This window comes from Notothenia coriiceps, unplaced genomic scaffold, assembly GCF_000735185.1.
Source record: "Notothenia coriiceps isolate Sejong01 unplaced genomic scaffold, NC01 NC01_scaffold00004875, whole genome shotgun sequence".
NCBI classification, from domain to species: domain Eukaryota; kingdom Metazoa; phylum Chordata; class Actinopteri; order Perciformes; family Nototheniidae; genus Notothenia; species Notothenia coriiceps.
In genome coordinates, this window is record NW_011337576.1 from 123331 (window position 1) to 137333 (window position 14003).

The following is a 14003-nucleotide window of genomic DNA, read 5'->3' on the forward strand; positions in this document are numbered from 1 at the left end:
CTCGTAGATCAGAATCAGAAGTGCTTTAATAGTCCCACAGCGGGGACATTTACAGGGATACAGCAAAAGTGGCATAGCAGGAAACTGGGATGTCCCGATCACCTTTTTTTGCTCCCGATCCGATTCCGATCATTTGATTTTGACAATTTGCCGATACCGATTTTTCCCGATCCGATGTTTATGCAATGCAAAAAAAGATAAAAAGCATTCAAGTTGTCCCTTAAGGTTATTTTTTTATTTAAATTGGATATTCTATCCAACATGGATATAGCTTCTTTCTTTCACAGCAGCANTGACCTCACCACCTTCAAAAAACTCACCTCTTCAATCTGGCTTTTAATGTGTGATTGTTTTTGTATTATTTGACTTTAACTTTAACTATATATTTATTTGTTGTTCCTTTCTTCTATCTTCACTATTATCTGTAAAGCGTGTTTGAGCACCTGTAAAAGCGCTAACAAATTAAATCTATTATTATTATTATTATTAAACAAATCTTCTATCCAACAGCACAGAGGAAGTCAAGAGGAAGCACAGATTACCAAACTATTTAAAAGAATTTTTGCGGTTATATTTTGTATATTGGTGCACCTCACATATACGGTATGTTCATTATCTATGTTTGTTTTTAGGGATGTCCCGATCACCTTTTTTTGCTCCCGATCCGATTCTGATCATTTGATTTTGACAATTTGCCGATACCGATTTTTCCTGATCCGATCTTTATGCAATGCATTAAGAGAAAAAAAAGATAAAAAGCATTCAAGTTGTCCCTTAAGGTTATTTTTTTATTTAAATTGGATATTCTATCCAACATGGATATAGCTTCTTTCTTTCACAGCAGCACTGGATCAGTTCAGTTGTGCAGCATTGGATCAAATCAAAAATAAAGCTTATCAGTACTCGTTAGCTTACTGCTACAATTAGACACTGCGCCCTGCCCACTCTGTTGCCAGATTTGAGAGGAATAAGCAACCAGGTCTATGAAAACATGCCCCAAAGAAGCAACACATACATGATGTTGTGTAATTTGAAACCAAAACTAAGGCCTCAGGATGACTTTAAGACTGGAAAATGGTCCTTTTTGTTTTGTAACATTGAATTAAAAAAATAAAATAAAGTATTTATATTTGTAAAAAAAAAAAATATATTTTTTTTTTTTTAAATCCCGATCCCCGATTTTTTTCTCCCGATTCCGATCTTTTGAAAATCACGTGATCGGCTCCGATCCCCGATCACGCGATCGGATCGGGACATCTCTATTTGTTTTACAATTGTTTACTGTAAAAACATAACAACAAAGGCTATAACAATTTCCCAGAGACAAAGGCAACATACTTGACGTGATTTAAATAATTAAAAACTGTAACTTGGTATTTTTAAGACGTCTCAGTTTTGACTTTTTCACTTATCTTCTGAAAATCTTTAAGAGAACTCTTTAACAATGAACACACCCAGCCTTTTGAATCCAATTTGAGACTCACTCATCCAGAAAACTCAAGGTGTAAAGTCACATACTGTCTAATATATTAGCAAAGGCTCATCAAATACATCTTTGACATATGCTCAATCAGATAAACAACTACACCACCTAGGACAGCAAGCATCAAATTAGGAAGCACACAAAGCCGGAGCGTCAGAGACAAACCAACTAACCGGAGCAGAAACACAGACGGACTACAGACGATTGCCTCAGGACTTCACTGCCATATCTACACCGGCTACTGTGTACATGGAAATAAAGCCTGGATTCTTGAAAATCTTCAATCTTCATCACTCGAGGTACAAAGATGGAGGCCCTGTATATCGGTATTCTGCTATGATGTCAGGCTTTTCAATGCACTATTTTCACATAGCATAAATCTTTTCTGGCTCCTGAAAAAGTATTTAAAGTACATTTTTTGTACAATTTTCATTACTTATTTTGTAAAAAACTAGGATTTGGTAAGACATTTGTCAATGTAAACTGGCCATTTTTGGCTGCTCTATCAGTGACTATGAAATGTGCGTGCCTAAAGCAGAAATATTTTAAGCTATTTTTTTGCTTTACTTCCCAGATTTACCATTATTCTTATGCATCATTAATAAATAAAAACATTTGAGTGTTTCTAATTTTGCAAAAATCCTTTAGTGCAGTGCCATGTGTCTATCATATATCGCCCCCGCTGAAGTAACAGAAAGTGCATTTTTATACTTCAGTCTTTGCATTTGAGTGGATTAGTGAAACTGAGTGTATTTAACAGGTTCGCCATGCATTTGCTAAATCTATCAGTCCCTGTGCAACTGTAACGTAAATCAAACATCAAAAGAAGGTTTTCAAGTTATTTTAGTTGTGCCCAGTCCAACTAATGTATCATAAATTAAAAGAGAGCAAAAAGAAGAGGATTGCACGTTCATGTTCAGCAAATGTTTTGTTAAGATTAATAAAATTGAGTAAGCCATGAAATCATGAGTCAGTTCCCTACAAAGCAATTTTTCAATACTTTTTCAAAAGAGGTGATCATTAAACCAAATAAAAATAGTTTAAATCATGACAATGATTACGAAAAATATATAAAGGAGCACAGTAAAAAAACTGAAATAATAATTTGTGAAACGTGTGCAAATGTTTTGAGCACACAGGTCATTCTGCACATGTATTTGTCTTATTGTATCCAACTGGCAAATGTATCACTGATGTAAAATCAACACTTAAAAAGGTCCAATGTCATGCTTTTCCGGTTTTTACCTGTACCCTTGTGTGTTATGAAGGTTTTTATGCATGTAAATGGTCTGCAGAGTCAAAACCCTCAAAGTACACCCTGTAGCGAGCAAAACTCTAACGGTACGTCCACACAGCCGCGTTAAAAAAATCTTGGAGGTGGGCGTATCTGAAGCTTGGGAATTTTTTGCGAGCAACGCGACCAACAACCAATAACATGAATCTCCCGCCCCCGACATACAAAGCAATAGCAATGTTAAAACGAAGTAAGCTGGATATAAAATCCCCAAACAGGTGAAAACCTACCAGTTTCACCCACTGTCTCTGCCACCTCCCTCCATGCCTGGCTCCTCCGGTTTGTATCCCGGTAAATGAACAGAGACTGATCATACAGCACCGGGTGATNGGGCAGAAGCGTTGGAAGGTTTTTTAACGCTGCAGTGTGGACGGGCCGTAACACAGAAAATACCTCCCCAAAACGCCTCGTTGGAGATACGTCATTGTCCATTGTTTACTTCCTGGGCACTGTGACGTAGGAATGGCCAGTAGCCGCGCCCAGAGCTATGACGTGATACGGTCATGCGGTACCCGGAACCAAATGGACCAATCCACGGACTTCCTCACACACACACTCAGTGCAGGCAGCTCTGCTGATTTCTCCTCCCTGGCTTCAGGCTGATAACAGACAGTTGGGATTGTGGCGAAATTCTCTCTGCAGACCCATTCTCACAGCGTTTATCAACCTTTTTCTTACTCAATCTCAAGGCACACTTATTGTTTTTACTTCGGCTGTGACTTTGTGTGTGCTCAAGATGAGTTTGGCTGTGTTTCGCTAAACAAAGAAACAACACATCCACGGAGCTCAACGCGATTCACAACGTCCCGACCAATCAGAGCACACTGTGCTCACAGGGAGGGTGGGGGCTGGAGCTATTGGAGCTACAGGGAGCCGTTAAAGGCAGAGAGTGAAATTCAGTGAATACACGTAGGTTACAGAGATGCTGTACGAGAAACCAATGTGAGTTTGGAAAATTGCACAATATACATCTATTCTAGTAGACCTCAACAATGGAATTATGATCAGTGGAAATAGCCATGACATGGGACCTTTAAATAAGACTTAAGTTACACCTGGAGTAAATTCACAAGCTAATCTGCAGCATACAAGCTAATTACAATTAGCTGCACCTTTGATAACACTTGAATGCATCAATCATCATAATAAAAAAACATGTCATATTATTCTGAAATCGGTCAATCTGCAGAATGAGTACTTTTACCATTGATTATTTAAGTATATTCTGATGCTTATACTTTTGAACATTTTGATTGCAGGACTTTGACAGAGTACTCCTACACTCTGGTATATCTACTTTAACTCAAGTATAAGATCCAAGTACTTCTTCCACCGCTGATGAACGTTTCCATATCAACGTTGTCAACAATGATATGAACAACAACACAATAACATCACTGTGACGTCATAACATAGTAAAGGTACTCACATTTCTTCAAACACTTCATCCAGTGCCGCACAATCAGGCTGTGGTACTTCTTGTTGTCGATGCACCACGTTGACAGTCCCTGTATTGAGTCCATGGTGTTGGACACGCTCTGAAACCTTTTCCCCATCGTGGACTCGAAAGAGCCGCCAGAAGAGGCTCGTGCGCCCGCTGCCATGTCCGGAGGAGCTCGCGCTGCTCACTACCATTCCAAAAGGCAAACTGACGTTAGCCGGGGCTAGCACTTAGCTTAGCATGCTATCTTAACGTAGCACAAACATCCCTTTCAGTACACTCTTAGCTGTTTTTAAAATGTTACGAAACACTAAATGCTCGGTATGCTGTTTTCATAGATGTCTTAGTATATTACTTATCCCTGTGTGTCTCTGTATGAGCGCTAGTAGTTTATCAAACCTAATATTTAAAGCTAAAACTTAGCGCCTTGAGACATCCTAGAGCACTGTTTACTCCTCGCTGGTGGAGGGATGAAGGACACTTCCGCAAACACGACATCATTATGGCGCCACCCAGTGCTACGGAAGGTAATAACTGATAGCGCCACCTGCTGCATCCATGACTGTGTCATAGACAATTTAGTAAGAATTCATTTGTGCGTATTTTATGTCATAAAATACGTATGTTTTCTGTGTGGGTTCTTAATTTCCTGTAGTTGTTAAAAGAGAGAATAGTTCGTGATTAATACGCGTTTTATCTCAAGCAGATGTTTGCATGTGTCCTTTTTTAATGGGTTTTACTTTTATTCTTGGGATGGATGTTTCAGTAAAGAATGTCTAAAAATATATATGAGCAACACACAAATCTAAAGTAAAGGTACTTATCATGGAGAATTGCCCTATCAAAGTATCATATTTTATTATAATTTTTGGTTTACTGAAAATTGTGCATAAATGGGGAACTCATTTCCAATGCATTTTACTGTGTAAAAGTGTTAATTTATCCTATGTATAAATCTTTATTTGCAAGATACTGTTTCAAAATGTTCAGTGTGCTCTACCAACAATAATAGATTTAAGTGTTTAATTAGAAAAAATCAATGAACTGATAAATTAGAAAAATGAATTATTAAGTGTTCGATTCAAGTCATGCACTAAGAAAAGGGAAATAAAAAAAACTAACACCTGCCAACACAACAGCTGGCAAATAATGAATCAATATTAAAGCAAGACACCTTTTTTTCATCCGACATGTGTTTTTAATTCCAGAAAATCAACAGACACTGAATTTTGATGGACATCATTAATTTAATATATAAAAATATGTGCATTTATCAATCAATCATCAATAAAGTAATTTCATTAAAAAAAAATAAAAAAATACCCACAACAAAGAAAACTTGAAGACGTACAATTGAGAAATACATTTACTCTTCTTTTAGTTTTTCTATTTTGAAGAATAAAAGATCCTAACACTAGACTACAACTCTCCACAACATTTTAAATAACATCACTCAGAAAAAAATCTTTGCATCCACACAGCACCACATTTGATACATAAGATAGTGACTCTTTGTATGATTGATAATGATATTTCAGGCAGATGTATTGTTAGGTTTATGTCTGTCTTATAAGTAAGGCTGACTGGTGTCAAACCACCAGAGATGAAACACCATTCAACATGAATGATATCTGATTTATAATATGGTGAAAATGGCCAAATGCTTTCAGACAAAGAAAGAGTTCAGGAATGGAAGTTGTTTTGTTGTATAAATATATGTGCAACTCTTTGATGAAAGGTGTACATGTGCATTTCCTCTGAATCATCCAAGATGCAATTACATTTATTCCAAATGTACAGAGGATCAAATACAATATGTTTGCTTCATAATATACAAAAGATGGCTTAAAATTCATGTAATAAAACATATTTTTAACAAAACAAATTACGAGTAGTATTAAGTATTTATTATCGATCAATTAGGTTTTGGTATTTCCTCAGCAACTCTGTTACCATCATCTATTTATATTTACAAAGAAATACAAATGTATGTGTGTTAACAGCTAATAAATAAAGTGGTGAAGTAAGGTACGATATGATATGATGATGCAAAATGGTTTGGTTTGGCACGTTGTTTTGCAGCGGCTCCATGTCTTTGCACCAACACGTTACATTCAATAAGCTGGCAAATTATATTTTTAACCATCCTAAATTCTTTATTAATATATTTAAATTGTTGATATATTATTCCTGTTTTTAACCAGTGTTTAAAGCATTTACAACATATTCTCAAAGGCAAATGAATACAAAAATGATACTCTTTACAGACAGACGATACACATTTGCTTGGATTAGAGATTAGAGTGCATTCAATCCAAAATTGCACTGGACATTCAGTGGTTGATAAATCTCTCTTTGCATTTCTATTCCTCCTCTTCCGTTTACATGCCTTACAGCCAAAAAGGACTGGCACTGTGCCAAACTTAATCCTTATGTAATTAAGTCCGCCCTATGGCAAGCATTCAGTTGCACCTCCATGTGGCAGCAAGGTCAGCTCAGGCCAGCGAAGTGGAGCCAGCTGTGGTCAAGATGTCACTTGAGGACACGGAGCTGTCTTGTGTAGCAAGGCTTTCACAAGAGGAGGGCAGAGAAACCTCAGACTGCCCTTGATTCTCATTTACCCATCTTCTGCTTAAAGTGCAACTGTTGAATGTGCCCTTGTGTTCCTCAGCCGGTTTTTCGGTTTTGTCCTCTGGACTTCTCTGTTTTTTGGGTGATCCAGGAAGACACGTGGAAGCGGTGTTAAGTGGGGTCGCAGCCAAGCAGCTCTCATGTTGATTGTGCGTGCGCTTGGTTGGGATTTTGCTGCAGTCTTTGGGGTCTGACCAGCTCAGCTTTCTCTTCTGGAACAGAAAAGAAACACCAAAAATAAGAACCATAATAAACCAAGGTCTCAAAGGAAAACTACAGATCATTTCACCTTCACCAGATTTAAGAAACCGTTCTTATCAACTGAATTTTGACAGCTATTAAACCAATAAGACTTAGTTAAAGCTTGCAGTCTTTGCATCCTCTGCTGAATATTATCTTTAAGTGTCTTATATCATTCTTCAAATCTTTAAAATAATATTGTTTTCATTCTCTTTTCATCTAGTTGTATCAGTGTTGTTATAATATATATTTCAAATGGATGCTTGTTGGTTCCAAACAAAACGTTGTGTCAAAAGTTTAGTTAAGACATTTTAACATCTCAGGGTCATGTGGACCGTGCACTTTCATAGGTAGCAAAGGTGACATCTAATATGAAGCTCACCTTAACGGGCATGTGGAGCTGATTCTGTCTCCAGTGTGGTCGGAACGTGGGCGTGGGTGTATGGCTCGGTATTACTTTGGACTGAAATTCCACCCGAGGGAACCATATTTTGAGCATCGTCTCTATCTGCAGCAGGTTTTGTAGGTATTTCTCACTGCAGGACAAAAATAGTTCAGGGACAAGCATTAATGACAGGACTCTTTATGTATGAGCATGACAGTGTCCCGATTGTTACTACAATGATAATATTAGGCTTGCAGCTAGTCTTACCCCATTTCTGGCCTCTGCAGAATCCCAAGTATTCTCTGCAACCTGTCTATTGCAACACTCTGCTGGAAACTTGATAGACCTGCAACAATAACAAAAAAAGTAAATCCAAATGTCAAAACATGTATGGCACTGTAATAACAATACAACTTTGGAGGTGATGGTCATAAAGTTGAATATTGCACAAACACATACCTTTGTCAAATCTTCCAGTTTTCAGTCCGTGCAGAAGCTCAACCAAAGGACAGATAAACCTCCGCAGATCTCTTACCTGGAAGAATAAGAAGAAAGATTAGCTTTACTAATTAAGTTAATAAAAAACCCACTTATAACAAATATTAGAATCTTTTGGCGGGTTCTCACTTTCTGAGCGAAGGCCAGGTCCCCTGGTGTTGCAGGAGATGAGCCTAACGTGGCATCAGCAGGAGAAGAGACGGGATGCTTAGTTTTTTCAGGGCAGCGTGTGATTCTTTCATCCCCTGAGAGGGACTTGTTTCCTCTACTGTCCCCTTCTCCCTCTGAGAAGACATCTGCTTCATCGTCAGTCTGCTCACTCTCACTGAAGAGCATACTCGAGTTGGAGGACAGCGAGTCATAAGATGGCCATTTGGAAGAACTACCCAAGGAATTCATCTGTGGAGAGAGAAAGATAATAACGTCAAAATACAACTCATTCAGTTCAAATTCTGGGACAGGGCTAAATCAAATAGGGTTACAGTATTACATTATTAGTTAACTTTGTACTAAAGGAAATATGTTGATGTCTTCCAGTAAAAACAATTATTAAAAAATGTGTTGTCCATCCCTATGTGCTACTGTCTAAATGAAAGGTCAAAAAATTTCTTCGTATTTCTTCTTTTTAGAATACATTAAACATTGTACTGACAAAAAAAGGGCAATCCAAGCTATACCACTGAATAAATATCTGTTAAAATCTTTAAATTACATTTCAATATATTAACCCATATTACACCATACTGGGAATATAATAACCTTGAGTTATTTAAATTGCCATCTCGATATCCAAAAAAAGAACCCAAACGCAAGCCTTTTGGCAGTATCACGCACTTTATATATACAGTCTATGATCACGCATCACCAATTAGAAATGGTGTTTGTTGCCAATAGCTGTGATGTGTTCACCAAGTCTCAGTAGAATATAATCGAGATGAGAACAAGGCAAACGATATCTTTCGTTGGATTATCAACATCATTTTCATATAGAAAGAAGGCAGACTAAGGATGGGCTACTGTAGGACTAAGCGTGTCCACTTTTGCAGTTTCACCATGAGATTCTGGTATTCACTGTAAAACATTTTTTAAAAGAGGCGTGTGTCCGTGTCTGTGCACGTACACCACGGTTCAGGACACTTGTCATCTGGGAACAGATGCTTACCTCCACTGATTACCTCATGAAACTTCAACATCAATAACACACCTATAGCCTCATATATGGTTTGAGATTAAGTCTTGTTTTCAGCATGTTTTTCATGACTGTTGTCAAGGACATTTAATTTGATGATTTAAGACAACATAGGTATAACGTGGTTGCTGGTTACACACTATTTCTTAGTTTAAGTCAAACAACAAGCACAAACAAATATAAAATATGACCTTTACATCCTTAACTATTTAGAAACTTGATATTATTCATTAAGGCTACCTATCCTATATATCACAATGTATGAAAGTGCGTGGATTCTGAAAAAATTGTCATGACAAATAAAGTGACTACGTATCATATTTGAACTAACAATTTAAGAATGGATTTTGACAAACAAAGTACGTTCTGTAAAACAGTTGTATGGAGAAAATTATTACCTTAAGGTTGGAGCAGAAGTTGATTCAGAAAATCGGTACAAATAATACAGCTCCGCGAGAGAAGGCACGTTTAACTATTTTGTCCAAGTTAAACAATGACACTCCTTACGATGTAACCTTAACAAAGTTAACGCTTCGTAGAGATAGATGCGTAGATACAGTTTAGACGCAGTGAGTCTCACCCTGCTCCTTCTTCTACTCTCTGTTCCTGTGTCGTCTACTTTGTCAGATACCCAACCTGTTAGAAAATGTACCCACGGAGCAAAACACGGACGCTACACGTGCAGTGCATGCAGGGAGCCGCGATTGGCTGAAGGGGACTCGCGCTTGTCCCTCATTGGCTACGAAGGTTGACCTATCAGCAGCAACCGCAGCGCTGATTGGCTGGTATATGCGTAGATGCCAACGCACCTCGCTCTGCCGCACGTGTTGGTGGTGTGGCTGCTGGTGAAATCGAGAGAAACAAGCCAGCACGCGGCAGATACAGCATGTGCACGACATTTTAGTATGCAAATCAAAAGCATTTGGCCTGCTTAGCGGTTAAGTTACAATACTTATGTTAGAATTAACTGCATGATTACATGTCTTTCTGATTGGGGTTTTTCATATTATTGACCTCACTCGTTTTACAATTTTGTTATTTTTTATTAGTAGGCTACCAATATTCTTTGCTGTTACTCTTTTCGCTGCTATTTGTCTGGCTGTATTTTGAGAACAACAAAATAAAACACTGCACATTCAAACTGATTATGAATATGTTTGTGTCTACTTTCATGTAAAGTTGTTTTTTATTTCTCAAAAAAATACCCACTGATTGTAAGACAAGCTAGATATGTAAACACAAATCCTGTATAAGGTGTAAATAAGCATGAAATTATAAAACAATTTTAGTGGTCAAAAGACACATTAATTTGTACAATTCAACAATACTTCTATGGCAAGCAAGCCCTTTAAAATCCGTCCACATTCTCCCAAATGATCATAAAAGTAAAGTCATTAAGAAATTCCAGCAGAAAATCAACGCATATTGTTTTAAGCGCATTTATGGCTGTACATTTAAGGAGTAGAGTGCACACCCCTTCAGCAAATTAAGCCAAATGCGACCTCCGAGACGTTTATGAGATGATGCATCATATGCCTATCAGAGGAAAGATAGCTTGGGACACAGGGACCATTGCAATTTGCCTTTAAATACCTTTTTGTTGGATACAAAAATAAAATGCTGTTACCTGCAGGAGCCTGAGGCAAATACTTTACCAAGGTTGCTTACCAGGGCCGTGGGAAGTAGGGGTGCTGAGGTTGCTGCAGCACCCCCTGGTGGAGGACAGGGGATCTGCACTTCCACGAGAGTAAATACAAATATAATACAAATATAATACAAAAAAAAACAAATTTTCAGCCTTGATGTAACAACATTCATAATTAAGTAAAGATAACACCATTTTCACCCCGGTTACATTTTCCATTTGCCCAGTACGATGGGCGCTGTAAGTGATGAAAGTGGGGGATGTTGGCTTATCAGGCGCCCGCAGCTCACAGCCAGCGTGAGAGAGAGAGATAGAGAGAGGGGGAGACAGGAACCGGCGGGGATTGTTGTGTGCTTCTGCTGCGCTAACGGATGTAAGAAGCTGTTTCTACAATAATGTGGAGGGAGAGCTCTCCTATCAGACTGAGAGGCTCAGTGAGATAAAGGACTCTGAGGGTTTAGATAGTTCACTTTAGTCTAAGTTGTCTCAGTGGGTCTCAAACGTTTTGATCACAATTTATGTAAACAAATACTTCCAAGGCACACCTTTATAATTATTAGGATAAATAAAAACAGGTTTGAAATCATTCCAATGTATACTATAGGACAGTAAACTAAAAATATTGTTTAAAACTGGAGAGATTTAAAAATATGCATAAATAAATAAATGTTAACTGGTAAAATAAGATATAAATATCGTTTAAAATAAAATACGCTAGCCTACATTTATTTGTTATTGGCTATTATAGGTTATTGGAAATGTTCACATACTTATTTGATTAACAAAAGGCAAACCGATCTTTTTCATATGGGTGTTTAGAGTTGTACCCCCTACAGTAAATCAGTCTCTATTAATTGGGCACTCAAAGTGCACCAGATTGAAGCATTTTACTTTAAAATGTTAAAAAAATCTTCCCGGGGGGGCACCCGCGGACCCGCCTATAGGCCTAGAGGATGTGAAGTCCACCCCCCAATTAAAATATGTTCATGCAATACTAAATACATTTGAAGCCTTTCTACGTAAGCTGTCCACTATGTCAATACGTTTCTCTTTTTGTAGTGTATTGGTCCTTTGTAGAGGTTTTTCATTGCCAGCTAAAATCTTGCCTTGGACAGCAAATTGGTCTGAACCGGCCCTGGTGTCATCCCCACAGCACCCCCCATTTGAAACATGTTCCCACGGCTATGTTGCTTACAAAACAATATGGTCATGATGATCATAATGTCAAATGATAATTAGTACTGGCAAGGCAGTCAACCCACTGACGAGACTGGTATGAAATACATTTATAGTTAAACCATATGTTGAATTGTAATTGCTATAACACAAATTACTTAATAAAAGTTGACCAGAGCTCCCAAGACAAATCCGTTTCCAAGCATTCTCATAATGGGTGACTATACAGTATATATCGGCAGATCGAAGATGTTCCTTAGAATGTGTGTTCTTTTTTTATCAGGAGATCTATGAAAACAGGCATGATTCATGTTCCAACATTTAGCTTAAGGACATTTTGTTCCGAGATGTTTTGATTGCAAAACAGATATTTGTATATGATCAGAACAAACAGCTATCAGGTGAAAGAGGAAGTACAAACAATAGTGGCAAATCCTGACAGGTAAAAAAGAGAGAACTATTTGAAGCAGAAAAAAAACAGTTTTTATTATTATTTACAGCAGGGGTGGGGAACCTTTTTCCTTTCAATTTTTACAACATCCTCCGAGGGTCTTACCAATTATTGAACTCAACGTCTGCTTAAAAAAACTAAAATCACAGCCCATTCATTTCCCCTTTCTTTCATGCTGTGCAAAGAAAAAGCAACCTCTTAATCCAGAGATCTCTCTTTTTACTGAGAGAAGTACATGCAAGTTTGGTTGATGATATTGAAAATAATTAAGAATACGAAAATAATTCTTAACTCATTATCTAGCCTCTTTACTTGGTACACTCTTTTGCATTGGTGGAGATAATAAGTTAAAATTGGCTTTTCACACAAGGCACATTTATGAGTGGTCATGGATTGTGGCCATCTCTAAAAGTTTCATCTTAATTAGACATTTGAAATTAGATAACATTCAAATGTAATACTGTTGCTGTTGGATATGTTCAGGGAGGACAGAGCATTGCTGCCCGTGTTTCTATCAGGTGTGATCATGTTTTTGAGTGTACTGTACAGGTGGCGGTCAAAAAAGGTATTTAAAGCAGTGATGTGCTTTTCTTCTGCCCACATGTTAGTTGTTCTGTTCCAGTGATAGGGAAGTGTCAGTGTTTTTGATTGTGAAACTTGGGAAAGGGCCAAAAAAAACATTTGCAAGTTTCACAATCACAATAATGCCCTAGTTATAAAGACAGCAGGAGTAACACAGACCCAACACCTTATGTGCTCCCCTTGGCTGATATAAAACCTACTTACGGATTACAGATTTATATTAACAGATAGCATGAAATATTCATATAACTGTTTTTATCTAAAAGCTAACTTCAGCGCTCAGACTCCTCACAAGGACACCCATTGACTAACATTCAACAGGAAACCAACATGACCTGGTAACCTCTGAAACAAATGAACATGCTGCAAATGTTTAACTTCCCCTGTGTTATGAAAACTAGAGCAAACATTACAGCCACCTGTGGCTAAAGCTCGGGGTCTGACAGATTTGTGTGGCCAATATTGCTCACTTAATTAAGTTTATGGGAGGTGGTCGACTTCCTCTGCGGGTGTTAACACCATACTGTGCAGTCGTGACCTTAAATTAATTAACAGCAGGCAACACTACTGACAGAGCCCCACAAAAAAAACTAACCCACATTGGTTGAGTTCATCCAGCCGTTGAAGTCCCATCCAACTTGCAAGGTATACTGTATGCAGAGCTTCATCAAGTAAGTCAGCTAAAAAATATATAGCCAACTATTTTGATAATTGTTAATTATCATTTTTCATACAGAAATGTCAGAAAAGGCTTCTTTCACTCTTTAACATATGACACACGATGATTTCCTGCCTTTCTCTATTTTATATCATGTAAAACTGAAAATCTTGGTTTTTTTACTTATAAGAGGACATTTTTTAAATACAAGTTTAGCTGAGAAATTCTTGTTCACCAAAAAGGTTTTATGGTAAATGACCAATGTTTATGAGCTTTTTCAATAGCAAGGTTGTGTGGGAAGATTCAAGATACAAAATGTCTTCAAACAAG

The 14003-nt window shown here is 37.6% G+C and overlaps 2 protein-coding genes across 2 annotated transcripts in view; both read right to left on the reverse strand.

The window, feature by feature from the left end:
• Positions 1-4679, reverse strand: part of rprd2a (regulation of nuclear pre-mRNA domain containing 2a) — a 16682-nt gene extending 12003 nt beyond the window's left edge. The window contains exon 1 of the mRNA XM_010767898.1: positions 4207-4679. Coding sequence (XP_010766200.1) covers positions 4207-4381 — 175 coding nt within the window. The 5' untranslated portion in view covers positions 4382-4679. The remainder of the gene's footprint in view (positions 1-4206) is intronic.
• Positions 4680-5593: 914 nt separating this feature from the next.
• LOC104942638 (circadian-associated transcriptional repressor-like) lies at positions 5594-9787 on the reverse strand. The gene is made up of 6 exons (XM_010767886.1): positions 9560-9787; positions 8102-8371; positions 7934-8009; positions 7742-7820; positions 7472-7625; positions 5594-7061 (listed from the first exon to the last, which is right to left on the reverse strand). Exons 2-6 carry the CDS (start codon positions 8369-8371, stop codon positions 6714-6716), a joined length of 927 nt encoding a protein of 308 aa, XP_010766188.1. The 5' UTR covers positions 9560-9787; the 3' UTR covers positions 5594-6713.
• Positions 9788-14003: the final 4216 nt, after the last annotated feature.